The sequence below is a fragment of the Gymnodraco acuticeps genome, unplaced genomic scaffold (genome assembly GCF_902827175.1).
Source record: "Gymnodraco acuticeps unplaced genomic scaffold, fGymAcu1.1, whole genome shotgun sequence".
Lineage (NCBI taxonomy): Eukaryota > Metazoa > Chordata > Actinopteri > Perciformes > Bathydraconidae > Gymnodraco > Gymnodraco acuticeps.
The window spans coordinates 493,802-521,516 of record NW_022991064.1 but is presented as its reverse complement, the minus strand read 5'-3'; the positions used below and the strand labels follow the sequence as shown (position 1 = coordinate 521,516).

General features: G+C 40.6%; 2 protein-coding genes across 5 annotated transcripts; both read left to right on the top strand.

Annotated features, from left to right (window-relative positions):
• The first annotated feature begins 6 nt into the window (after window positions 1-6).
• Window positions 7-17,809, top strand: LOC117559950 (tumor necrosis factor receptor superfamily member 14-like). The gene is made up of 7 exons (XM_034236681.1): window positions 7-249; window positions 13,637-13,723; window positions 13,955-14,080; window positions 14,512-14,667; window positions 15,588-15,672; window positions 17,285-17,424; window positions 17,532-17,809. Exons 1-7 carry the CDS (start codon window positions 204-206, stop codon window positions 17,600-17,602), a joined length of 711 nt encoding a protein of 236 aa, XP_034092572.1. The 5' UTR covers window positions 7-203; the 3' UTR covers window positions 17,603-17,809.
• Window positions 17,810-22,872: 5,063 nt separating this feature from the next.
• On the top strand, window positions 22,873-25,568 carry LOC117559928 (nucleolar protein 56-like). Of its 4 annotated transcripts, none has more exons than XM_034236655.1 (6): window positions 22,873-23,136; window positions 23,329-23,384; window positions 23,834-23,948; window positions 24,305-24,457; window positions 24,601-24,788; window positions 25,447-25,568. In XM_034236655.1, exons 3-6 carry the CDS (start codon window positions 23,873-23,875, stop codon window positions 25,480-25,482), a joined length of 453 nt encoding a protein of 150 aa, XP_034092546.1. In that variant the 5' UTR covers window positions 22,873-23,136; window positions 23,329-23,384; window positions 23,834-23,872; the 3' UTR covers window positions 25,483-25,568. The 4 variants fall into 4 exon arrangements, with proteins under 4 accessions (XP_034092546.1, XP_034092544.1, XP_034092545.1 ...); XM_034236653.1 differs by having other exon boundaries at window positions 23,305-23,384; XM_034236654.1 differs by having other exon boundaries at window positions 23,114-23,142; window positions 23,305-23,384.
• The last annotated feature ends 2,147 nt before the right edge of the window (window positions 25,569-27,715 follow it).

Below are 27,715 nucleotides of genomic sequence, written 5' to 3'. Positions count from 1 at the left end.
CTCAAAGGAATGAATGAGGCCACGCTGTATCCAGGTCCATGCGGACAGCGGCTGTTATCGACCTAAGTTGTTTTGCAATCCGCCGATAAACACCAAACAAGAAGAAGAAGGGACTTTCCGGATTTCAGTCCTAGTAGGCCATCTGTTCGATTGATATTTTTTGCTTTTGTTTGTAAAACGTAATGTCAATATGAGAGATCGTCATGCATTACGATCTATGGTTTACGATGCTTGCAGTGTTTGTCTTCGGTGAGTATCTTAGGGTTCATGACGTACCTTGGCAAAGCTAACTGTATTAGTTTGTTAAAGTAAGAAATATACTGACATATTTGTGCTAGACGTTAGTGTTTTATCAAAACATCTGATACACGACCTCGGCGTCGCACGTGATGGTGCCTCACACGGGAAGCGGAGATTCAAACTTCAACGGTTTCATTTATCTTTACTCCCGTGACTCAAACTACACGCGGTACCACGCACTAGGTACACAAACCAACTAATCTGATTACAGTTACTTTCGTAAACCTGAAGTGAATACATTTTGGAATACTTATTGGAATTATTGGTGGAAAAGTTTCCTCACAAAATGTAATATTCATTACCGGGAGAACTGTGTGCACAGCGCAGCAGCATGTCTGTGAGGCCTCGCTCCCGCACGCAGATGAGAGAGAGATATCTTTTTTAATATATTGAAGGTTAGAAACGGAGATGGTTCGATAAAACGTGCAAGATAACGTTTATGTAGCATTTCTTTATTGTCGAAATTATGACATTTCATAACGGGATAAAATCAAAGTGAATGGCCTGCTGCTGCTGAAGGCATGGGGCAAAGATAACTGTCCTTTGCCTAATTTATAAAGTAAACCTTAGCATCTCACTAGCAGTGGCAACTGCAATCAGTTACAGCTGCCCTAAGATTGTAGCCAAGTCTAATAACACCAGTGTACACGTTGCTGTGTCAATACAGATATGTATTTGTTAATAATTTGTCTTTAGTCATAATACACCTGGTTTATCGTAACTAGCAGAGTTGAGTAAAGTTGGAACGATATTGGCAGATTCAAATTTAACGGATCAATAACTCATGAACAAAACGTTGTTCAGACACAAAGTACGTCTCCTAAGTACCGTGGTAAGGTTGACAACGAACTACAATCACGTTTTGATCAAAAAAAGTGTCCTCCAAACTGGACACATTGCATTGGTCTCTATCCGTAGCCGGAGAAGAAACGAGTGCTCAGGGACCGTCTGCAAAGTGCAACTCCAAAAAAAGAGAATACAATAATATTCAATAACGTTACTATTATACAGTATAATACTACCAAACTCACTACACTAGTGTTGTCACGATACCAACATTTTGGTTTCGATACCGATACCAAGTCAAGAATTGCGATTCCTATTCTTTTTCGATACTTTTCTAAAAAAAAGGGAAACAGTCTTAAATGTAATTATTGTGCTTTATTTCACACCAGAACCATAACGCAAACTTTTAAACAATGAGAACAATAAACAAAATAAATGACAATAATTCGTATTAAATAAAATTAAGCATCATCTCAAACAACTTTTTTGTTTTATAAAATGTAATTTTTTTAATATTTTATTAACATGTAATAGTACAGTAATATAAATAATTATTGACAAAATGTATATTGCAGATGTTAGCCACATTGGTAAGTTAGCTAAAAATATAGCCATATTAGACAGTTATCATTGCCATTAATTGCCTCGTCAAACTACGAAAACGTTCGTTTGTCACAAAATAAATTACACTTGTTTGACTTAGATTTGAGGGCATGGGATTGAGCATGATGTAATTATGTTATCTATCACATTCGCTAACCTGTGTCTGTCTTTAAATTCTTTAAACAGCTCTGGATTCCGGTCGGCGGGTGCTTAGCCAAGTTTGATGTGTTGGCTCCCTTGGTTTGCAGGGATCTAAAACATTTCTCACAGACAGGCCTCGTGGTGTCCGTAGGCTTGCCCTCACTGTCAGAGATATAGCTCAAATACTTCCAAATTTCGCTTCTGGCATCTTTCTTGTCAACAAGCCGAGGCGCAGCGGCAGTTGCACTCTCACTTGCAGCCATGCTTCTCGTTTTCTCACATGCTCTGGCAGCTAGAGCGTGGCCGCGTGAACGAGAGAGGGGAGGGACTTAGAGCGTGCTTGAGAGGGGAGGGACTGCAGGCACGGCTGCAGTGCAGGGAGTGGAAGCAGAGCGCTGAACACACACGGCTCTTATTAAAACTGCGCTTTCTCACCGGAGTACTTTTCCCCGTCATTCTTAAAGTACTGATACTAATGAAACGGAAGAATCGTACCGTTTTTAACGGCAGGGTATCGCGGTACCTTTCAAGTATCGGTACACCGTGCAACACTATACTACACACATCAATAGTCTCCTGGTGGTCATACTACAGCAGAGAGTTTGGAAGAATATGGTTTGGAATAATTTTGGTGAATATTTATAGTGTATTATAACATACTGTATATACAATGTGTAACATTGTATATACAGTATGTTATAATACACTATAAATGTGTGTATGTTATAATACACTATAAATGTAATGTTATAAATGTTATATATAAATTAAGACATGAAACAACTTTTTCATTAGCTATGAAACAGTAAAATGGTCACAATCTTATGGAGGACCCAAATGCAGCACTCGAGAAACCAAGGAGTATTGGTAATGAACTTTATTGGTAATAATACCAGAGCAGAGGGATAACAGAACAGTATCAGCCGGATGATGTGTAGGTAAACGAACCAGAGGACAGCGGGCAGAAGGTGAGTCAGGGCCGGGCAGAGGGTCAGGGAGCAGGCGGGGCGGTCAACGTAGGTACAGGCAGGGTCAGGGATCAGGCAGAGCAGGCAGGGTCGGAACCGGGTAGGCAATCTGGTAACAAACGCGTGAAAGACTAGCATGAAGGCAAAGTACGATCTGGCAACGGGTGTGTGTCTGGTGAGGGTTTAAATACTGGCAGTAAAGCTAATGGGTGCAGAAGAGAAAGAGAGTGAGCAAAAACGTGGGTGTGGTTAACAGGTGAGACAGGTGAATGGAAAACTACTGATGAATGATGGAGCAGACTGTGACAAAATAAAGTTAACATTGAAAAATAAAACATTTCAGGTTTTTCACCTACGTACAATATTAATGAACAAATCTACAATCTAATGTCAGACATGGAAAACATCGTGAACATCTGTGACTACTTTAATCTGTAATTGAAAATATATGTAACATCTTAATTAAGAATATAACAATTTAAAACTATGGACAGGTGATTATTAATCATTACTTCAGTTGCCCAACATTTTTAGAAAAGCTTTTTTCTGGATTTTTGTTTGTTTTGTACAAAATTCAGCTTTCATTTAGCCGATTTCAAATCACTGGCTGGGCTGGATTTTCCCCCACATGCCGTTTGTAAGTGCACTACTTCTACTGTGGCAGTAGTTACTACAAGCCTTACCTCCCCAAATCCTGGTCCTCTGTAAAAGTGACACAAACTCACCTATAGCCTCTTTAGTTTGGGAGGATGCACAAAACACAATACCACGGGGTCTTTTTTTTGGGTATTCGTGCAGCCAGGGCCGCCCCTCCCTGCAGGCCAATCACGCAGGCTGCATGGGGCCCCGCCCAGAGGGCCTCAGCTGCTGTGCGCAGTTCTCCGCTCAGTTCTCCACGCACCCCCCGCGAGAGTGTGACGGCCCGTCCACACTACAGCTTCGACAGCTTCAAAAACGGTTTCCAACGCGTCTGCCCATTCACTTTGAATGGGGTGACGTCACGTTGCCTCGCTTTTCGCCGAACTGAATTGTGGGTAGCATAGCGGTCCGTCTCCGGCGTCAGAAGTTGAACAGAAGTTGACGCCGGAGACGCCGGAGTAGCCAGCGCCAGCCAATCAAATCCCGTTTCTGAAAATCTGACAGCTCAAGCCCTAGCCAATCAAACCGCGTCTAAGCTGGGAGAGATATCCCGCCGTTCATTTCTATATTTCAAAAAAAGATGGAGGAGAAACTAATTATCGCCGTAGCAAATCACCCGGTTTTGTATGAGCAGACCCTCTTCACCTACCGGGATACAAACCGGAAGAACCAGGCATGGAGGGAGGTGGCAGAGACAGTGGGTGAAACTGGTAGGTTTTCGCCTGTTTGGGGAGTTTATATATATATATATATTGCTCGCATAAAATCCCCGGGGTTTTTTGCTTTGTATGTCGGGGGCGGGAGATTCATGTGATTGGATGCTCCGAGAGATGACAAGGGGAGCATGTCTGTAACCCGACACCGTTGTAATGTATCGACATCTGACTAATCACGGCTTTGATACGGCCACCAGTGCAGGTGAAGAGATGTCGGTGAAAAGACAGTTTCAGTCCGGCACAAAAAACAAATCATGAAGAAACTAGAGCGTCACTCGAAGGTGGGATATTGTATGAGTCAAATGTACAACTTGCGAATGTTGTATAAGTCAAATTGCCAATTGCCATATTAAAACATCAGCTGCAATTCACGACATGAAGAAGGCAGTCTCTGCATAGCATATAGGCTAATGGAGATGCAGTTATTTCCAGCATTCTTTATTTACCATTCATTCAAGTATGTGATGCCTTTTATCTGCTAATGTACAGGAGGAAGAGTGATACACTGTCTGTCTAGTTGGCTTACATAACAGTTAAAGTTTACAGCCTAAAAAACATGGAGCATTTTTTCCCCTTTTATTCATTTTTATGTCAATTTGCACATTTCATGGTGATGCTCAGCCTCTCCCCTTAACTCCTAACAGCCATCATCATGTCAACCACAACACAGAGAAATACTGATAGAAATGTGTGTGTAGTTGTTGGTACATTGCTGACAGAGGGAACTACATTTGAAAACAGATTTAAGAAATATCATTTTTTTTGTGTGCTGGAAACGCTGTAGTACATATGCCAGGCCTGTAAGTGGCGCTGCTGTCGCCACAAAATACACCAAAAGCAGCGAAGAAGACCCCGGAGCATGGTTGTCATGGTTGCCCTTCTGTTTATTCTCCGCGTTGGACGGCGTGTTCTCCTGCTGTATATTTCTCAGGTAGTCCACCAGCAGATAAACCCCCCCCCCCCCCCAAAAGCTGGTTAAGAGTCTCTGCCGGTACCGCCATCTCCGGCTCATGTCCTCTCTGCTCGCATTGTTTGCCTGAGATGGTGGAAGCAAAGTTTTTGGTGGTAGAGAGGTTAGTCTTTTCCCCACCAGGAAGTGAGAGGGGGTAAGTGGCTGAGGCTCTGATGCATCATTGTGTACATAGGATAGAGGCCTGGAGTTCAACACAGCCTCAACCTCTGCAAGCATGGTTGTTAGCTCTTCAAAGTTCAGTGAAGCCTTCCCCATGACCCTCTTTAAACATGTTTTAACAGATCTCACTAGTCTCTCCCAGAAGCATGGTTGTTAGCTCTTCAAAGTTCAGTGAAGCCTTCCCCATGACCCTCTTTAAACATGTTTTAACAGATCTCACTAGTCTCTCCCAGAAGCCGCCCCACCAAGCAGCTCGCTCGGCAATAAACTTTCAGGTGATCCCCTTGTCAGTGAAAAACTCTGTGAGCACTGAGCCCTTGAATTACTTCCATAGTTCCTTGAGATCTTGGTCTGCTCGTTTGAATGTTTTAGCATTGTCTGAGTAAATAACTTTACACAGTCCTCGTCTTGCTATATATCTCTTTAAGGCTAAGAGGAAACTTTATGTCGTCTGATCTGACACTAACTCTAAATGCACTGCCCTGGTGACAGCGCAAGTGAAAAGTGCAATATATGCCTTCTTAGCCTGACCGCTAGACTTGACATACAATGGCCCTGCAAAATCTACCCCAGTTACTTCAAAGGGTGGAGACTCAGTCACTCGGTCTCTGTGGAGCTGTAACCTGCTGTGCTGGTTTAGCTTTCAGTCTCCGACAAATTAAACAATGTGATACCACCCGCTTGACTAGCTGTCTCCCCCTTAAAATCCAGTATCTCTCTCACCTCAACCAGAGAATAAGAAGCAGCATTTTATGGCACGCTATGCATGGGGCCACCTTGAGGGGGTTTCCCGACATGTTGTTTCAGTAAATTAAAGGGTGTCTCATGTTGTCGTTGCTGTGGACCTTCTTAATACCTTGGAAAATGCCGTTTAATACTTTTTAATAGCCTTAATTTTCGCTAAATTGATTGATCAACTTTTAATACTTTTTAAGACCCCGCGGACACCCTGTGGATAATAACTGCAGCGATGTATATGTTTTAGCTGAATACACGTTTTTTTAACCCTAACTGATGCAGTTAGTCACTTCTTTAATGTTTGTTCTTTCTGATGTAAAGTCAAGGTTGTAACTGTTTGCAGTGAAGTCGTGGGGCGCTGAACTGTTCCTTTGAATCTTTTGAATTTTAATACATGATATAATTACTTGTCTTTCAAATTTGAAGGAGGGTGAGCAAGCATCTTGAGGAGCATTCATCATTAACTCCTCCAAAAAATATAGTTTATTCAATAATGACACTGAATATGTGAATCATAACAGTGATTAACAGCTGATAGGAATAATATGATTGTTAATAGTATCATATTCATTCAGACAAACATCGATGAGACAGTTCATTAATGTACTTATTGCTGCAGTCTGCATAGATTTGGTACCCCTGCTGGTCTAAGAGCAGGCCTGGTTCTACGGGGGTGCAAAGGGTGCATTGCACCCTCAGTTGAGTCGTTATGCACCCTAATTTGAAAAATGAAAAGTAAAAAAAAGTGAAAAATATTACATATATAATAATAATAATAATAATAATAGTAGTCATAATAAGAAGAAGAATTTAGTTGAAATAAAATAAATTGTAATTGTGGTTAAATAACATTGTCAGCTGCATTTATTTGGTCAATTTAAACGGTAAGTAACGTTATTATGTCAGGTGCGCGTGACCTGTGCCGCTGCGCGTTCGTCATCTGCAAAGTGCTTACACAGCAGTCAATGATGGACATCAGAAAATGGTTAAAACAACCAGCCCTAATCGCCAGCAGTAACACTGCATCTACTTTGCCCGCCTCGCCCACGGACGGGGAGCAGCCGCAGCCGTCTTCGTTGCCCCAAACACCGCCACCCCTCAGCGGCCCGCAAGTGCCAGAGGACCTCGGCAAAACAGAGCCTGCCAGGTATATTTAAAAAAGTACCCAACTCGCGTGTACAGTGGGGTAAGGTGCTCATTTTGCAGTTCATGGTTTCAAAACATAGATTGGCTGGAATATTCATGTAAAAAAGATGCCATCTTCTGCTATGCATGTAGACATTTCGGTTCAAGTAAGTCAGATGCCTTCACCACAACTGGCTACAACAACTGGCGCCATGCTCTTCTATGTCATAAGGGACTGGGAAGGCATGAATCAAGCAAAGAGCACATAGATCCATAGATCTCTTAATGTTGCTCTCAAAGTGCACCAGATTGATGCTTTTAACTTCAATATTTAAAAAAAAATCTTCGCGGGGGAGCTTGCCCCCGGACCCCCTCAGAGGAGATGAGGACCCAGGGTGTTAGGTCCACTCCCCACTTCTAAAAAATAGCACTTTACCACTGCACCCTCTCTAATCTCAGATCTGAGTCATTTTGTTCTGGAACCGGGCCTGTCTAAGAGTAAAACAAACTCATTCAGTTCAGTGTTTCCCGGATGGAGTCATAGCGGCCGTGTGCGTGTGCGAAGTGCGCCCCGCCCATTTGTTTCTATGTGTCTGCCAGCACAAGAAAGGCTCTTGAGGCCTAGTACCAGGCGCTGCGCCGCCGCTATTTGTATATAGGGGAAACACTGCAGTTATTGTTCAGTTACAATTCATTACATTAAGTCTGCCACCTTATATATATTTCTATTTAAGGCTTTACCAATGTGCCACAATAATGTCACCTATGTTATTGAGTTAAAAATATTAATATTGTGGCTTTCCAAGTTAACATTGATTGATATGACTGCGATTAAATCAGCATATTCTGCCAGGGGATGCCACCCCTCAAAATCTCCTGCCACCCCATGAATATTTGTCTAGATCCGCCCCTGCCGGGCTGCAAAGTAACCAGTACGGTAATAGCCTTTCAGTTCCCCACAACAATTTGTATTGAATTAAATCAACATGGAACCAGTAATCACTAACTTTGTTTCCTTCCGGCCCCTTATCGGGGAACACCCAGCTAGTAACCTAGCAACCAAGCTTCAACTAGCGGCAGTCAGAAACTCATGTATTTTCGAATCTACTTACAAATAAATATGGGGAAGTGTCAGTTCCACCATATTTGGTTGGAAAACATCGAATTTAGTGCTTGGTTGAAACCAGTGGAGGGGAACGTGTTTGAAGCCCGCTGCACCTTTTGCAAAAGAAATGAGCGTTTGTTTTGCTAATGTTGCGTTAGCTAGTGCGGCGTTAGCTAGTGCAACAGCTCCCGCAACAACACCGGGGGACCTCCGGGCGACGTTTGGGTCTACGTCAACCCTAAAAGTGGAGGTGCTGTACACGCTAAATACCGTAGTTAAACACCTATCATACAACAGCAACGATGAAAGATTGTAGCCAAGGCAGCAGAGCTCTGAGTATAGCTCATGTCACTCTCTCTCACACACACACACACACACACACACACACACATACACACGCACGCACACACACACACACGGGCTGCTAGATTGTGGCAAAAATCATAATCATGATTATTTTGGTCAATAATTCATATCACGATTATTAAATACGATTATTCATTGACTTTGAAAACATCCATTTATTGAACTTTAAAACAAATAATCATTTGAACAGTATCTTTTTAACTGTTGATTACCCTGAACGTATAATTAAACTGAAAAACCAATAGAAAAATAAATTAAATAATAAATAATTATTAATTGAATAATATAAATAAATAATATCAAAAATAATAAATACCAATAAACAAGATCAACACATATTTTGGAGCGCACTTCCACAAGCTACTAAACATATATAATAAATTAGACTAAAATGAATTAGATCAAATATGTTGTAGTGCACTGTCACAACCTAGCAAAGCTAAATAATAGTTTTTTTCGATTATGTTGTTTTCATAATTGTGGCAGGCCAAAATCGTAATTGCGATTAAAATATGATTAATTGTACAGCCCTAACACACACACACAACCACACACAGAGACACACACACATACACACTTTTTGTCTAACACGCTAACACATTTCTATGCTGTTATGTTCAGTCATTGTTCTTATGTTGAACATGAATACATTTACTTTGTAAGTAATTATGGGACGTATTTCTTCTTTCATAGCAATTTTCCTTCATACTTTCTTTCCGTGAAATAGGTCTTAAATTCTATTGAAAGTGGTCTTAAAAAGGTCTTAAAAAGTCTTACATTTGAGTTGGCCTAACCTGCAGGAACCCTGTAAAATAATAACTACCCATTTTAAATGGGTATAAATTAAGACTTAAAAGTATTGAAATAATTAAAGATGTCAGATCAGATGAAAGAAAGTTGCACAATTTGGGGACAGAAGACTCACATCTTTAGTGGAGCAGTAGCGACCACCAATGAGAAATGTTTGAATGAGTACTTATTTTGGACTACATTTTATATTGTTTCCCTATGATATAGATGAAGAACATGAAGACATTACAACTAAAATAAGCATCTTTAAATCAATCCTGAGGCAAATATGCATTTACAAAATGGGGCTGCATGAGATACACATTTTAGTCTTAACTCTGTCAGTATATGAGTAATGTATTACAATATTTTTTAATAGCAATGTATATATATTTAGTTGTATGCATTTGAATAAATGTAATCATACATCTTCAAAGTAATAGTTGATTAACTTGAAATGTGCAAACCCTGAGCAAAACATACATGCTGTAAAAGCAGCTACAGTATGACTACACGAGTAGACTCACCACAAACTTCCAGTGCACATTTCTTATATTGACAAATCCAATGACTCCATCATATAGATCAAATGTGACCTGACAAAATTAGGGAATATGTAAACATAAGTGTTACATATTCTAAAATAAACTTCACCCTTTTGCCATGGACCAATTTGTTTTCTTTTTAAGTGTGGCAGCTGATCTTTAGAGGGGAAATAAAAAGTAAAGTATATTATCGTGTACATCACCTGCACCTGAAGATGTTTTCACGATTAGGCTTCATTTCTAGTCCTAATTTCTTGCACTAAGAAGTACTTGCACTAATGTCCAATTTATGTTTCTTGTTGATTGTGTTTTTTATATATATTTATCACTTACTTTTATACCCTTGTTTAGCTAGAACTTTCTTCATTTGTTTATATATATATAGTTTTTGTTCACGCTGTGGGACTGTAAGTAACGGTATTTCAATGTTTCTGTATGTATAACGTGGAACATTTGACACTAAAGTTGACTTTAACTTCAACTTTGGCTAAATCTGTAATAAACATTTAGTTTTGTTCACAAAAATATTTATACAAATGTATCGGTGGAGTATAACAAACAGGAGACTATACCGATTGTAAGTCGCTTTGGATGAAAGTGTCAGCTAAATGTAATATTAATGTGTGTAGTGAGTTTGGTAGTAATAAACTGTATAATGGTAAAATTATGGAAGATGATGCCATGTTTATTGAAGATTTTACATTATAAATATTCACCAAAATTATTCAAAAGCACATTCTTCCAAACTCTCTGCTGTAGTCTGACCACCAGAAGACTATTGATGTGTGTAGTGAGTTTGGTAGTAATATACTGTAGTAACGTGATTGAATATTATTGTATTCTCTTTTTTCGGAGTTGCACTTTGCAGACGGTCCCTGAGCACTCGTTTCTTCTCCGGCTGTTGAAAGAGACGATTTTAATGTGTCCAGCTCGGAGGACGGCGCATATTGGCTTTTTTTGATCAACATGTGATTGTAGTTCGTTGTCAACCTTACCACGGTACATAGGAGACGTAATTTGTGTTTGAATAACGTTTTGTTCATGAGTTATTGATCCGTGAAATCCGAATCTGCCAATATCGTTTTACTTTACTCAACTAGCAAGCAGTGGAAACTCCCCTCGAGCACGTTTGTTTATTTTAGCAAACCATGTTCCAAGTAAAATTGTTAGAATAGAAATGATAATGTATAATCTTTTTTGAAAAATAGAGATCGCACATCAGTCCTGTGTACAGATCAGTTCGATAAAGTCATGCCTAAACAGCGACATTTGACACGATAAATACGGGTTTAAATAGCAGCGTTTGCCACGGAAGGCGAGTGGCAGCTACCGTAAAGCTTCTCTTACCGAAGAAGACAACGCACGGCAGATGCCTCGGCAAGTTGTGGCATCTGTGGCATGCCTGCAGATGCCACGAAATGAGCCAGGCCCTACTGCATTTTGTAACTAATTTGTACTTCTACCCCACTAGTTTAGAGGTAAATTGTGTTTTTGTACTCCATACTACATGTATACCTTTAGTTACTTTACAGATCTGGATTGATGATGTGAAATATAATCAAGTCTTAAATCAGACTTTAGTTACACCTGGAGTAGATTCACAAGCTACCCTGCAGTATACAAAGTGTGTAGATTACTAATACAGTAGAAATCAACACGTAATGAAATAAGACCCCACGGTTTGATGATTGATAGGTGTGTGACACACAGAACAATGGGGGCTATCACCCTTATCCACAAAGTAATTCACAGCCTCTTCTCTCTGAGGAGCAGCAGGCTCAGCTTTCAGAACAAAGTAACAAAAAACTAAAATGGCATTCATCTTTTTAAATATGTCGTGTAGTAATAGATGTATTTATTTCTCTTCTCAACATTCTTCACCAGAATGTGTATTTTATGTTAGTATTTCAAAAAATCTCCTGGGGGGAGAATCCCATATAAATATGGTATAATCTTCAATAACGTCACTTTTATACAGTGGAGTGCTACCAAACTCACTACACACATCAATAGTCTTCTGGTGGTCATATTACAGCAGAGAGTTTGGAAGAATGTGCTTTTGAATAATTTTGGTGAATATTTATAATGTCAAATCTTCAATAAACATGGCATCATCTTCAATAATTTTACTATTATACAGTTTATTACTACCAAACTCACTACACACATTAATATTACATTACATTTAGCTGACGCTTTCATCCAAAGCGACTTACAATCGGTATAGTCTCCTGTTTGTTATACTCCACCGATACATTTGTATAAATATTTTTGTGAACAAAACTAAATGTTTATTACAGATTTAGCTAAAGTCAACTTTAGTGTCAAATGTTCCACATGTGTTATACATACAGAAACATTGAAATACCGTTACTTCCAGTTGGGTTTTCAGCATGTCAACTCTTTCACCTGTGGAGAAATTGCAGGATTGGCTCCAGGTCGCCCTTTTTATTTACTACAAGACAAATGTGCCTTTTTATTTCATACAGTTCAATTTGGATTCTAGAAACTTGATGACCATCATCAGTTTAAACTTGTTTAAAAAGCATACTGTAGTTCTGTGAAGGGATATAATCTGCCTTGCATGGCACAAACAATGTTGAGGATGTGGGTTTATTCCCATGGACTACATTTACTGAAAATGTATGCACTGTACTTCCCTTTACTTAAAAGTGGATGCTGAGAAGCATTACTGCACTTTTTTTGGTATTATATCTTTGGGTAGCGATTTATTGACGAAGGAAAAAAGTGGGTCCTGAAGCAGACCAGTTGAGAAACACTGGTTTAACTCACACCTGTTGTCAAGGGGGCGATATAGCGTGTATGTAATTACATTGCAAATACTGACTTGAGCCCCACCACTGCATGGGTTAGCCCTACCATAGATTACCCAACAAAAATACTCTGCAGCCGCCGTGGGTACATGGGTCAGACACACCCAAACCTTCTTCTATTTTTTTCTTCCGGTTTTATGGCGGGTGGCCGCCACCTACCGTATTGGAGTGTGGACCAGAATTATGTATCCCAAAAAAGAGAAGAAAGACAAATTAAATGTTAAATTCTCATTTATTAATTCAGTTCGTCTTCGATGATTTAAAAGTCTCCCTGACCAAATATCTCTTTGAGTGTTGGCTGTTCCACTCCAAGCTTCCTGATTTCTGTCTTTTATAGTTTGTCTTGCTTGTCTGTATCTGTAATACAGAATAACATGTTCTACCGTTTCTTCGACCAGGCAATGTTCACATAATCCGTATGGATGTTTTCCTACTAAATGTAATGTTTTGTTCAGTCTTGTATGTCCTAATCTTAGTCTTGTTCTTCCTTGTTGCTTCTTTTGACTGTCCTGCCTTTGTGGATTATTTACACCCAATCCCGTGACAAAACCAACCTTAAATACCTGTGCCATAGGGAATCGTACAGCGGCACCCTCTGGCACAAACAGTGAATAACACCCAATTGTGACAGCTTAAAACCCAAACATGAACTCTCATTAAAATGGCTCTTACAATAGTAGTTAGTAAATGTGGCGCAAATTTCAATAAAAAACGGTGGAGTTTACTAATGGCGTCCTGTATTATACCATATCATATCACAGGTATGCGATACATTGCAAAGTGGCACATCACTATTATGTGAATGTACAGCGCAGACTCATACTACAATGAACTGCTGTTTCTCAACAGGGTGTAAGATCTTTGTGGCTTCAGGCTCCTGTCTGTCGAAGGAATATTCTACAAGAGCTGGGCGATGTTGTCCGATGTGCAAAATAGGTAAGGTAATACATGTAACAAGTATTCAAACATCAGAAGTAAGTATAAGAGCATTTTAAAATATGAATTGAACTGGGATAGCTGAAGTTGGCTTTGCTCCCTGAAGTGCTCCATCAGAGACCTGAAACGGGATACACTTATTGTTACTGACTCTAATCTTCATTTTGTAATTGTAATTTGCCTTCATGTCTTGATGTTGAGATGCTGACAGAGTGGTTGTGTGTTGAACAGGGACCTTTGTACAGATGGACTGCACGTCAGATACAGGCACACTCTGCAGGGGCTGCGAGAACAGGACTTTTATGAACCAATCCAACAGACTCGATGAATGTTTCAAATGCACCTCCTGTGACTCAGGTATGTCTTTAATGTGTTATTATGATTATGTCTTTGTAATCTTTTATGACAGTAACAGTGTGTCTTTGGACTTTGTTACATTAAAAGTCATATTCAAGATAGACCAATAATAATAAATGTAGACTTCATCTAAATATGTTTTTCTAAAACTCCAAGTCCATTGAACTCATCATCATTTTCTGATAAACTGTCGCTCGATGACAAATGATTGGACTGAAATATAACAGGCTCTTTCACTTTTTTGGAAGTGCATTTAATGAGACGTCTATTATATTCCATCCACAATTCTCTTATATCCTGCTTTAACATTTAATTAAACATTTTTTTATATATATCAACATTTTTTAAATGAAGTCAAGATGTGTGAGTTGAATTTTTTATATTTGTTAGGTTTGCATACATTGACTGTTTCAATCTGTTTGTTTCTTAAGGCCCCGGTCTCTTTGTCCTGCAGGGCTGTTCAGAAACAACTGACACAGTCTGTGAAGTTAAAGATGGGTATTTCTGCAAAGATTTAGATGTGACAGGATGCAGTGCGGCACAAACACATACACAATGTGTACCTGGTGAGAAGATAAAAGAACCTGGTAAGTAAAATGCAGGTCACACTCTCCTGACAGTTTCCATGCACACTGAAGTCCTGGTCTGAGGCTTATCCTGGTTTTACTCATGGGGTGGCTCAGTCTGTAGGGACTTGGCTTGAGAAGCCAAAGGGTCGCCGGTTCAAGTCCTGCATGGACCAAAAAGATGGAGTGTATTTGGAGAGTAGCTGGAGAGGTGCCAGCAGCCTCCTGGGCACTGCAGAGGTGTCCTCGAGCCACTGAACCCCCAGCGAACCTGGAACACAGGTTGTAAGCCCCTTGGCTCTCCCTGCTCTGCCTGTCTTTAGGTGTGTGTGTGTGTGTGTGTGTGTGTGTGTGTGTGTGTGTGTGTGTGTGTGTGTGTGTGTGTGTGTGTGTGTGTGTGTGTGTGTGTGTGTGTGTGTGTGTGTGTGGTGTGTGTGTGTGTGTGTGTGTGTGTGTGTGTGTGTGTGTGTGTGTGTGTGTGTGTGTGTAAACTTCCCCTCAGGGGTTACTCAAAGTTGATCTTGATGTAAATCTTAATTTTTACATTACACAAAGTATCAGATAATAATTCCCTCGAATACATCACTTTTGATCAGACTATAACCCGAGGTGCAGAAGCTCCCATGACAGGCAGTAAACAGGAACCCCTCCTAGTGTCTTTATGACTCCTGCAGCTATCACCTGAGGGTTTCTGAAACAGATATGATGACCTCCTCGTACGTTTCAGTAACCATCCTGAAAGACAACCCTCAAATTACTCTCATCTTAAAATTATGACTGGAGATGTATTGTGTTCATTTCCTGAATGAACTTTTAGACAGAGGACTGATCTCCTGCAATGTGAACGTAAAAACACTAAATGAAGACACTGATGTGATGATGGATCATTACTGGATGTTGGCTGCTGTGTGACTAATCTCTCCTGTATCCCTGTCTCTAAGGAACCAGCAGATTGGATGCACAGTGTGAACCCTGTCAGTCTGGCTTCTTTTCAGAGCATGGTGTGAATTGCACGGACTGGACAACGTAAGGCTTTGGTTGTTATGGCATTACTAAAACAAGTAGGGCTCTTCCTGCCCTGCAGCATGAAACGACCACTTTGTTTCTGCAATAATTGCTCCAAAAAAGTTGTGATGTGTGGCTTTATTTGTATGTGTGATGGACCAATCTTTCCCATCCACAGGAGATTCAAACATTGCCAATCCTCCAGTTTTATTTGATTTGGTCAACATAACTCTCAATAGACCTTTTCCAAATGTTTGCATTTTAATATTGATTTGTTTTTCATCAGTGTCCTTCTCTGTACTTTTAACATCATTATAAAGTATAAACTGTGTCAAAGTTTTAGGCAGGTGTGAAAAAAACTGGTTGGTTGTTCCAAACATCTTGGAGAACTAACCGCAGATCTTTTGTGGATAGGCTTCCTCAAATCCCTCTGTCTCTTCATGTAGTCCCAGACAGACTCGATGATGAGATCAGGGCTCTGTGGAGACCATACCACCACTTCCAGGACTTTTTGTTCTTCTTCATGCTGAAGATAGTTCTTAATGACATTGGCTGTATGTTTTGGGTCGTTGTCCTGCTGCAGAATACATTTTCGCCAGCCCTTTTGTGAACAAACTGCCTTTTTGGCTATCTTCCACAAACTCACCTTGGTAGCAGAGTTTGGATGTTCCTCACCCAGTTGTAAGCCTCCTACAAAGCTGTTTCTGTTTCAGTGAATGACTGTGTTTAAGGCTGCAGCCACACAAAGACGAAACGGGTCGTATCCGCTACAGTTCTCTCTCTTATAGGCGGTTCGGCCACACGATAACGGTTCCCAATGTGGGTAAATCTGCGGACGAAACGCTCTGGGGGGCAAACGGCTCTGCCCTATACGATAATTTCCTGATAACGATGAAGCCATAGCCCCGCCTCTCCCAACCTCTGCTGCTCACTGCTGTAGCATGGTCAGTAGCTACTGACCATGCTACAGATGTTAGTGCAAAATCTACAGCTCCTCTACCACAACCATCAGCAACAAGTGGACATGAAGAGCTACATGAACTACATGTTGCTGAATCTACCGCGGGGCATAAACAGAAGGGCAACCATGCTCGGGTTCTTCTTCGCTGCTTTTGGTGTATTTTGTGGCGGAAGTACAGCGCCACTTACAGGCCCGGCATATGTACTACAGCGTCTCCAGCGGGTCGAGCTGTCTCATGTGGACGGAAGACTTTTTTGAATCGAATTCGGTTAGTTTTCGTTATCGTCTCCGTGTGGCTCCGGCCTAAACCTACATGTAAAACTGATGATCATTAGCCCCTGTTCGGTATAATTGGTTGATCATACCCCTTACTGTAATCCTACATAATCCCTGACTTTGTGCAAGTGTACCTGTAGGAATTGATGCCGGTTTGAAAGCAAAGGGTAGTAAAACCACATATTGATTTGATTTAAAAAAAAAAAATTATTCGTTCACTTTGCATTTTGTGAATTGATAACAAATAAAGATTTACAATTTATATTTTTGAAAGCATTCTTAGTTTACAGCATTTTTTCACACCTGCCTAAAGCTTTTGCACAGTATTGTATATATTTTTCAAGTTTCATTTCAAACACAAAGTACTGAATCTGTTTTTCATTTCTCTTTTCCCAGGTGCTCAGGAACCCAGGTAAAGGTGAAAGAAGGAAGCAGGAGCAGCGATGTTGTCTGTGGAGGTTCTTCAAGGAGTCATTACATTGTCATGTTACCAATATTATTGTTGGTATTAACTATTGTTGCGCTCTCAATTAGAGGTTAGTGCCACACACAAACACATTACAAATTATGCATGCTTACTTTTGATGGTTTTAAATGATATATTGTGGTTTGATAATTTTTTGATACATTTTCTTTTTCATAGCATGTGCTTCCATGTCACACTATGGGATGTGCCTCCGTGGGGATTCCTTCCTGAGAAGCTTCAATGCCTGATGCAGTTACCGCCGCCGATATGCCACCCCCAGCCTATTTTTCTTAATTTTCTATTTTTCTAACATCTTACTAATCAGAAGACCAAACACATTCCATATTTTGTTTATAATATATTTTCTTAATGTTTCTTTCTTCATGTTACCATACTAATACTAATCTTTGTATTTGTTAAACCACTTGTAAATAATAACGTTTTTTATAACAGTGTTTTGTCTTTTGATTGCCCTCATAATGTTACTTAAAGATATTGGTTCAGCAGTAGCATATATACAATGTGATCAAGTCAAGTTGTCTCAAGTTGCTGTTACAGTTTTTCTCGATTGCTAACACACATTCTTTTTTAAATTGCTCAGTTTCTCAGAACACTAAACACAATTCACAAAGCCACACACCCAAAGTGCAAAACTCCTCATTTTTCTTGCTAAATGAAGAATTGCACTCAAAACTACATAAACACTTTCCAAATGCAAACTTTTGCACCAAATATAACACACTTCGTTCATAATACTAGATTGTTTGACCACCCAACTACACACTGCTGAGCATCATCTAAAGCAGTGATTCTCAAATGGGGGTACGCGGACCCCTAGGGGTACTGCATTAAAAAAATACCATGCATGATTACAAAAATAATCTTAGTACAATAAGTGAAATAGAAAACACAATTTAATATAAAATATTCCTAGAACCACTAAGGGGGTTCCAAAACCACTAAGGGGGTTCCAAAACCAAACTCCTTGGAAAAATCTGTTTTAATTTGTTTTCGCTATATTATATTAGATAGAATAGAGAGCGATGAAACCCTCTTCAATGGTCACACGTGCAGAGCACACAGTGACATTTGTTCTCTGCTTTGAACCCATCCTAGTACCAGGAGTCTAGTACTAGGAGCAGTGGGCAGCTATTGGACAGCGCCCGGGGAGCAATGGGAGTGAGGGGGGTAGGGGGTTGTCCGATGCCTTGCTCAAGGGCACCACGGCAGGGCAGGAGGTGAACTGGGACCTCTCCAAGTAGCAATCCACACTCCATATTTAGGTCTAGTCGGGGACTTGAACCGACGACCCCACGGCTCACAGTCCAAGCCCCTACTGACTGAGCCACTGCCGGACTCATTCACGCATAAAGATGAAAATATCCTTAGTTTGTTGTAATTCATGAAGGAGTTAATAAATCACACACTGATGGAACATCATTATATTGTAATTATGTATATAGGCTTTTTCTATCAAAAATGTCCCGGGTCGGTCAGGGGGTACTTGGCTGAGAAAATGTTTCACAGGGGGTACTGAAAAAAGTTTGAGAAGCATTGATCTAAAGCACTTTCATCTGTTATGGGCTGTGCTCTGTACAGAGAGGTTTCTGCAGAGAAAGATTGCTTGAGTTTACAGAAATACAGTAAATGAAGAAATACCAATGAGTTAACATCGTGCAACATGCATCTCAGCACACAGCTACTATGCTTCGGATCTCTCTAAGTGTGATGGCATTGTTTGCCAAAACCCTGTTTGTAACTGCTGCTTCCTGTGCCTCATTGAACATCCTTGGCCTTCCACCTCTTTGTTTCTCAGTCCTTCAGATAAACAACAAAGACATAGTGGTTGGTCAGTGTGTGTGTTGCATAAAAGTAAGTTACCACAGTACATTGTGCAGGATTTGTGTACAGTTATAGTATGCAACATGCCAACAATTCAATTACAGTAATGATTTTAAATACGTTTCACACAACAGATATAAGCTCTGAGATATCATGAGTTATGCAGAGCTACAAACTGGTAACTAACCTGTTTTCAAGTCTAAGTGTCCGGATTACAGAGGCGACAGTACATCGGCTTAGATTAGGCTGAACCCTCCGTCCAGCCTCTCTCCTCGTCAAACCATGGTTGATTTCATTAGAGAGTACTTCCTCCTCCTCTCCTCTTGTTGGCTTCCATTGATGCTGTAAGAAAGTACTCACCTGTGGTCTTTTTATAGTGCTAACATCCTGATTGATGAGCTAACAGTTATGCTATCAGGTGTTTGGTCAGGTGGAACGTGTTTCTTGATCATTGGTCCATTTGTGAGGCATTTTGAATATCAGTGTTTTAAACCTGCTCACACGTGACTTCATGTCAGATTCCTGTGTCTCACGTGGAGAAACGTGTGCAGTGGTTTGCAAAAAGCGCCATGTTGATTTTCAAATTGTGTGAAAAGCTGAAAACATGTTTAGAGTTTTGGAGATTTGAGCCGATGTTTTGCTCTTTGAGTGTCAGTTAAAATAATTGTGCTTTATGTATAATTTTAGTGTTTTAGCAATCGAGAAAAACTGTAACGTGTGCTTTAACTAAGACGCAGTGAGAACACTTGATATACCATCTCTTACTCCTCATAGTGTAGGTCACCCCAGTGTTTGGGCAGTGTTCTGCACAATTATTACATACCTACGGAAATCACCTATAGAAAATTGTATTTCTTCCATAGCACATGGGGGCTACCTTAAACTAATATATAGCAGCAGATAAAGTTTCAGTCAGTGCAGGAAAGAAATAGAATCTCAACTTAATGATAGGTCCGTTGCACAGACTGCACCCAAATACCCATTTTTTACTTGTTTCTAATTTAAAAGTAAAAACTTTCTTCAGTGCAAAAGAGCCTAAGGAAAATACATATGTCCTCAGAGCATAACAAGGATTGTATTCTGCTTGATGTTCAGACAGCTAATAAGAAAGCAATGTTGTTATTAGATAATCTGCACTCAGATCAGAACAGATATTTGCAAGGAAGACATTTAAAGCTTTGATCAGAATGTCCCTTAATACCCCTTAATGCCCCATAATGGAACACTTCATCATTTAGTTTATCACAGACATAAAACCACCCAATTAGAAATATACTGCACATTGATTTCACTGGATTGGCACTAAAGTATCAAAGCGGTCAGAAATGTAGTGTAGTAAAAGGTATGTTCCCCTTTATGATGTAGTTAAGTAGAAATATAAATGAGAAAACTCGTATCTGGAAAAGGCACTTGAGTAATAATAATAATAATAATAATACATGGGACTTTTATAGCGCTTTTCTGAAACTCAAAGACGCTTTGACAGAGAATTAAGAGGAGAAAAAAAGACAAGAGAAAACAAAAAAATAGATACAAAGAAATACAAAAAGAGATAAACAGAACAGAAAATACGGGGGGGGGGTGGTCAGTGATTGAATGCAGTGTTGAACAGGTGGGTTTTGAGTGATGTTTTGAATGCTGTGAGGGAGGAAGAATCTCTGATGGATTGGGGTAGTGAGTTCCAGAGGGTGGGTGCAGCAACGGAGAAGGCTCTATCGCCCCAGGACTTGAGGTTGGTCCGGGTGGGGGGGGGGGGGGGCAGGAGGTTGGCAGCAGCAGAGCGGAGGGAGCGAGTGGGAGTGTGTGTCTGTGGAGGAGGTCAGTCGGGTAGGGTGGGGTCAGGTCATGGAGGGCTTTGTATGTCATTAGGAGGGTTTTGCACTGAATTCTCTGGGGGATGGGGAGCCAGTGGAGCTTGATGAGGACGGGTGTAATGTGTTCAGGGATTCGGGTGTGGGTGAGTAGACGGGCGGCGGAGTTCTGGATATATTGAAGTTTTTTGAGGATTTTTGCAGGTGAACCGTAGAGGAGGCTGTTGCAATAGTCCAGACGGGAGGTGATGAAGGCGTGGATGAGGGTTTCGGCAGCAGTGGGAGAGAGGGATGGACGTAGACGGGCGATGTTTTTGAGGTGGAAGAAGGCTGTCTTTGTGATCTGTTTGATGTATTTGTTGTAGGAGAGGGTTTGGTCAAATATGATGCCTAGGTTCCGGATGTGAGGGGAGGTTTGAACTGGGAAGCCGTCTATGTTGAGGGTGAAGTTATGGATAGGTGTGGTGAGCTTGTTTTGTCCCAGGGTCGGCTCTAGAACAAATCGAATGGGGGGGCAATAATTTACCAAGGGGGGGCACACACTGCCGTCAACAACCAACACACAAACACCAACGCAACTTCAATTAAAAAAACATGCTGTAAAGTCTATTGTCTTTCACACACATTGCAGGGGTGTAGTGCTATTGTATAGTGCACCTATGACTTGTGCATACATGCACGGTTGTGGCACGACCACCAAAACAGAAACATATAAGGACAGAGGGTGTCGTTTTCTCATACTGATATTCTGCACAAACTGTGCTGTTGTATTTGTTGTAAAGTGTCTTTACTGTAGGTTATTTTTTATTATATGTACAGCACTTTGGCTCGACCAAAAATCGTTGAAAAATGTGCTATATAAATAAAACTTGATTTGATTTGATATGAACATAGGCCACCATATAAAAAGTATGCAAATGTATTTAGTATCCTATCCATGTGAACATGTTTTAGGTGGGAGTGGACCTAACCTCTAGGAGGGTCTGGGGGCAAGCTCCCCCGGGAAGATTATTTTAAAAATATTGAAGTTAAATGCATCAATCTGGTGCACTTTGAGAGCAAAATGAAGAGATCTATGGATAGCCTACATCTCTCAGCATCCAGATGAAACACAACTGTACACAGATTTACTTTTTCTTTATGGATATTTTACTAATCATTCCCCTTTTAAACTGTATTCTTGTGTTACTGTCCAATAGTATTTCATACCCGTTTCTCATGTATTCTCTCTTTAACAACTATAATGATCATATAAAGGTATTCCTCGAAAATACTTACATAAATGGTGACCAAACCGTTTGAGACCCACTGAGATAACTTACACTAAAGTGAACTATCTAAACACTGAGAGAGTCCTTACCTCACTGAGCTGAGGTTATACGATCCTCTCAGTCTGACAGGAGAGGACTGTCCTCCACCTTGGTGTAGAAACAGCCCTTTATATCCGTTAGCATAGCTAGCTAACCAGATGCTAACAACATTCCACGTTACCACTCGCGCACTCACAAAATGCGCTCGTGCCACACAGAGCCGAGCTTGAATGAAACACAGAGACCCATGTACTTGTACTGTACTGTATATCATATTATTTTTGATGGCTTTACTGTATAATCAGTGTAACAGATGAACAGATCGCCACTGGGCTTTCATCTAAACACTCAGCCACGTAATGATAACAAAAAAAAGGTCGGGGGTCATTGGTCAAGCAACACACCAATCAGAGAGCAGCAGTGAGCACACCTCAGGCTGTGTTTTATATTTGTGTTCTTTATTTCTGATGTATTTCACACAAAAAACCTTTAGTGGAAACGTTTTCACTTATATGATTAAAAAAAGAAAAAAACGGCAAAGTGGCAAGGCTTGCCAACCCTGCGTTGGGGGGGGCACAGTGACTCATTTGGGGGGGGCATGGCCCGCGAATGACCCCCCATGACGCCGACCCTGTTTTGTCCAATGATTATTATTTCAGATTTATCGCAGTTGAGTTTCAGGAAGTTAAGTTGGAGCCAGGATTTTATTTCAGTGATGCAGTTTGTCAGAATGGAGTGGGTAGCAGTGGAGATGACACAATAACAATAACAGACAACCGAACCCTCGAGGAACCCACTGAGGACAGAGGAGACAAACAGGTGATGGTAATAATCTTGATAGTTATTGAAAACAGCCTCGTGGTATTTCACTGGCTCCAGATTGGCTGAGTCATGTTCTGGAGGAAAATACCGTACCTGTGATTGGTTGTTAGTTTAGCTTCAACCTGTATGACTCTATATTGAGCTTCATTGTTTTATGTTCATCAGATTATATTCTATCTCAATGGACAGGACCCTCCCTTCAGTCTCTTTCTGCTTCAGGAGGACAAAGAAGAGCATAACCTCCGGTAAACTTAAAATAATCTTATTTAATGTCACAAAAGTGTATAGTTGCTATATTTAGCTTATAGTGAACTGAAAATAAGTGTTTTATCATGTCAATTACTGGCTGACATGCTGAAACCAACGAGCTAACGTTAGCTTATGTAGCTAGTAGCTGCTATCACGTGGTTCAGTTAGCTTAAGTTAATAGCTATAATGGCATTTTAATGTAGTTGTGTTTTACCAAACATTGCGCTGCCTTATTATGCAATGAAACACCTGAAGATATGATGATGCTAGGGTATAATTGCTAAGTTTAAGGTTAGTTTACCGCGAGAACCACGTGATCGGCATGCTGCTGCCTCAGGTTTGTCTTTCCTCCGCGCCTTTTTAATGTGACAATTGATATGTTCTGACTGGATCACAGGTAGTAACCATAGACTGTGGTAGTAACTTTATCTTTGTGTTTTTCCAGGTTGAAGCCAGCGTGCTGAGCATTGCCAAGTTTAACAGCATGGTGAGCCTCGCTGCCTTCTTCCCCTTCAAGTCGGCGCAGGGTGCTCTGGAGAACATGAATGCAATTTCTGAAGGCAAGATAATTTCCTTTTTGGCTGAATTTGTGTCCTCAGTTGTAATGATGTATCAATATGTTTATCCACTGATTTCCTGTGCTGACAACCTCCTTTTAACCCTGAACAACTGAGGAAAGCCTTTTGAAATGCATGTGTTCTGACATTTTCAGCATTTTATAATGGAGGTTTAATCCAAATCAATTGTTAACCTTCACATATTAGCAGTAGCCCATCATAAACAGAACAATAAAGGATTTTCTGGCAGATCCACGTATGATGTGTTGCATCTTTCAAATGGCTTTTCTGCAGGTTTCAAGAGTAATTTTAACCAAGTCTCTACAGACCAATAAGTAATCTTCCTCCTTCCCTTGCAGGTGTGGTTCATGGTGACCTGAAGTTGTTCCTAGAGACAAACCTGCCCCTCTGGGAAGAAGAAAGCCGTGTTGGGGGTTTCAGATTCCAAGGTCGGAGCATCTTTACAAGAAGAGTTTACTGTGTCCATCCAGACTGGAGGGGTGGTGGCAGAGGTGTCAGTGTTTTACTCCTGTTGTGATGTCATTTTCTTAACCCTGAAACTCATCAAGGTTCATACTGAAAATCTGAACAGGCGCTGGTCACATGCTGTTCTTCCACTGAACTCAACGCATCTAATCTGTTGTCTGCCCTGTAGGTCTGCACTTCCACTCGCTGGTGAAGGGTCACACTGGCCTGGCTGCTTCCAAGGCACAGCTGGGTCTGGGCCACAGCTACTCCAGATCTAAAGTTCAACATCAACAGAGTGGACAACATGATCATCCTGTCCATTGCTCTGTTGGACCAGCTGGACAAGGACATCAACACTTTCTCCATGCCTGTCCGGTAAGAACATCTGATGAACTAGTTGGACAAACACAAGGAAACTAACATTAAACTAATTGAGGAACTGACCAACAATAACATGTCATGTTAAAAGCTCCTTGAGCCAATGTATTTCATATAAGTAATGCAACTTGACTAAAATACAATTTGTGTAAAAAGTGCACTCTAGAAGTCTTTCTGCAAAACTTTAGTAGCATAATGCAATGTCTTACGGCTGTATGGGTGTCCTCAGTTGTAATGATGTATCAATATGTTTATTCACTGATTTCCTGTGCTGACCACCTCCATGTAACCCTGAACAATTGAGGAAAGCCATTCCTAACATAACACATAACTATCAAAGAGCTTTCCTCGTTGCGTGGGCGTAGATATGCCGGATACGGAAGGACTTCCTTTGTTACGTTTAATAGCAGGCTATAAGCCAACGTGAAATATGCACTGCGCCTCCTATCGTACCTGAATGTTGGCTTACAATATTATACTAGAGTAGTTGATTATCAGGATGATGAACAGTTTTACTATGCGTTTAATGCACGTCCCATATGTATATTTTAATTGAACAATTAAAATCCCAAACTAAATGTGATGAAATAATAGTACGGTGTCTCTGGTATTTTATGAAATCATTAATAAGTTGCTTATTATCTTGTTTTTTCAGAATGTCTCCGTCCAAAACCTTTGGAACGGCCACTAAGCCTTATGAAAGGCTCCCACAAATTAAGGTGAAGGTTCTGGCGGTGAAAGACACCACGAAAGTACAAAGGTGGGAGTTTGATGGAGAGGGTGCCAAGGCCACACAGGTTTATCGAAACCGAACAGCTGCGGTCAGACGACTGTACAGAAGTTTTTTTTTTTTTTAAGATTTGCTCCATGTGAAGCTGACCGTTGAGCGGCCCAGACCAAGCAAGGAGGCAGAGGCAGAACTTCCAAAAATATAACCCGACGTGGGCATTTATTAATATCATGTGCACAAAGTTCACAGCCTCAATCCTGCTGTTCTCCTTGCACACATCCTGCAGCCACAAGGATCTCACACACCCTACCAGCCTCCAAAACAGACAGGGCAACAGACCCTAAATACACCCACTCTAATCAACACAACAAGACACAGGTGAGGGGGGAGGAGACAACACAGGACACCAGGTGCACACAATCATTAGCCTGAAGTTACCTTCGTCACACTCCAGCAAATAAACAAGGGCCAAACTTACACTGTAAGGAATTATGGCATGAGCAAATTTGGTCATACCAAATCCATGCTCAGCAGAAAAAACACAGCCATGTACATGTGTGTCCCGCTCCAGGCCATTTGGAGGAGGAAGGCAAGGCCCTCCTGACACCTCCCTCCACCCTGGTGCCAGTTCTGGATCTGACCACAGGCATTGAGCAATTAGTGACAGTTCAAGGGTTCATCAACGAGGTACGTTATACTCAGATTTACAATGTTTTAAGCCAGTAACAATCATACATCAACAATTTGAAAACATTGATGTAATGTAACTTACCATGAAGTGCTTTGAAAATATCATTCTATGTTGCACAGACAACTGAAACAAAAGGTCAAGTTGTAATTGCACACAAAGCACTGAGTCCTACATACTCAACTAGAATATAGTGTATTAAGGTTTACATAAACATGCATGTTATTACACCAAAGAAACATTGTATAAGTTATAATTCCAGAGACATGTGAATAATAATGTGTTCCCCCTTTACCTGCAACATTTAGATTGAGCCAATTCTAAAACATCAGATGGGCTCAGAACTACCAGTGACACTAAAGGAGGTAGGGAAAAGTGAAAATGATGTCCAACAACTGATTTATACTCTGTAAAAACATTTATTTTATCACTCCATTGAAATGCTTTGGGAAGTGTCTTCCCTAAATCACATTGTACCTGTGACTAAGCACTACTTATGTAGCCCGTTCTGTTTTTGCAGGATGAGGGGGAGATCCAGGTTTGCCTCTGGAGGGAGTCCAATCTGGTTCCCATAACAGATGTTCATTCAGGTGAGCCATCTGCGTGGCAAAAATGCCCCGAACCACGGTTTCTCCTTCCACTTCACAGCCTTCACGGAGGTAGAGGTGAGTAAAGTACTCAGTGTTTTACTCATGCGCCCTATATGGCTAGTATTTTACTAAACATCTCGCAACAATGACTAAATTGTATGTTTATGTTCTGTAGCTTCTTTCCATGACAAAAAAAATCAAGGTGGAGGGACTCCGCGTTTTTAGAATGTGGAGCTGCTACAGGAGAACGGGACCAGGATTGCCACCGATGGCCAGGAGGTGCCAAGATGCTAGAAACAAAAGGGTGAAGACACCTGTGTACCGTGTGCACTGTTCGTAAGTGCCAGGTCCCTCTGTGCTTCACTGTCAAAAATAACTGTCACAAGGAGTGGCATGACTAAATACTGTAACATTCAGGATGTATAAAGTTTTGCGAGTGTTTATTACAAAACAAAATGCTTGTTCTTTTACCTACCTAGAGTGTAATTTTATTGTACAGTGTGTTGGTAAAATGCTTGTTTTTATTGACCTAGTGTGGTAATGTATCGTTGGTAAAATGTTTGAAATAAATCTGCTCCAGTTGGAGTCAAATGTTTCCTAATTTGTATTGTGTAAGTAAACATGCATCTCATGCAAAGAGGAAACTGCAGTTTTAATGTAGGTCCAGGCTACAAAGAAAATGCTCTACATTCTGTGAATATGTGACGCATATCGTTTCTAGAAGTGTCAGTCGGGTGATGTAAGGAGTGTGGCAAAGTCAACACACACAAAACATTAATATATATATTTTTAAAACACTTGTATTTGGATGGAATGAATACCTATAGTGATAATTCAATGTAATATGATTTTTACAGTCTGGTACCTTTTTAAAAAAAAAAGTTAAAATGGCACTGATGATATCCAAATGTGGCCA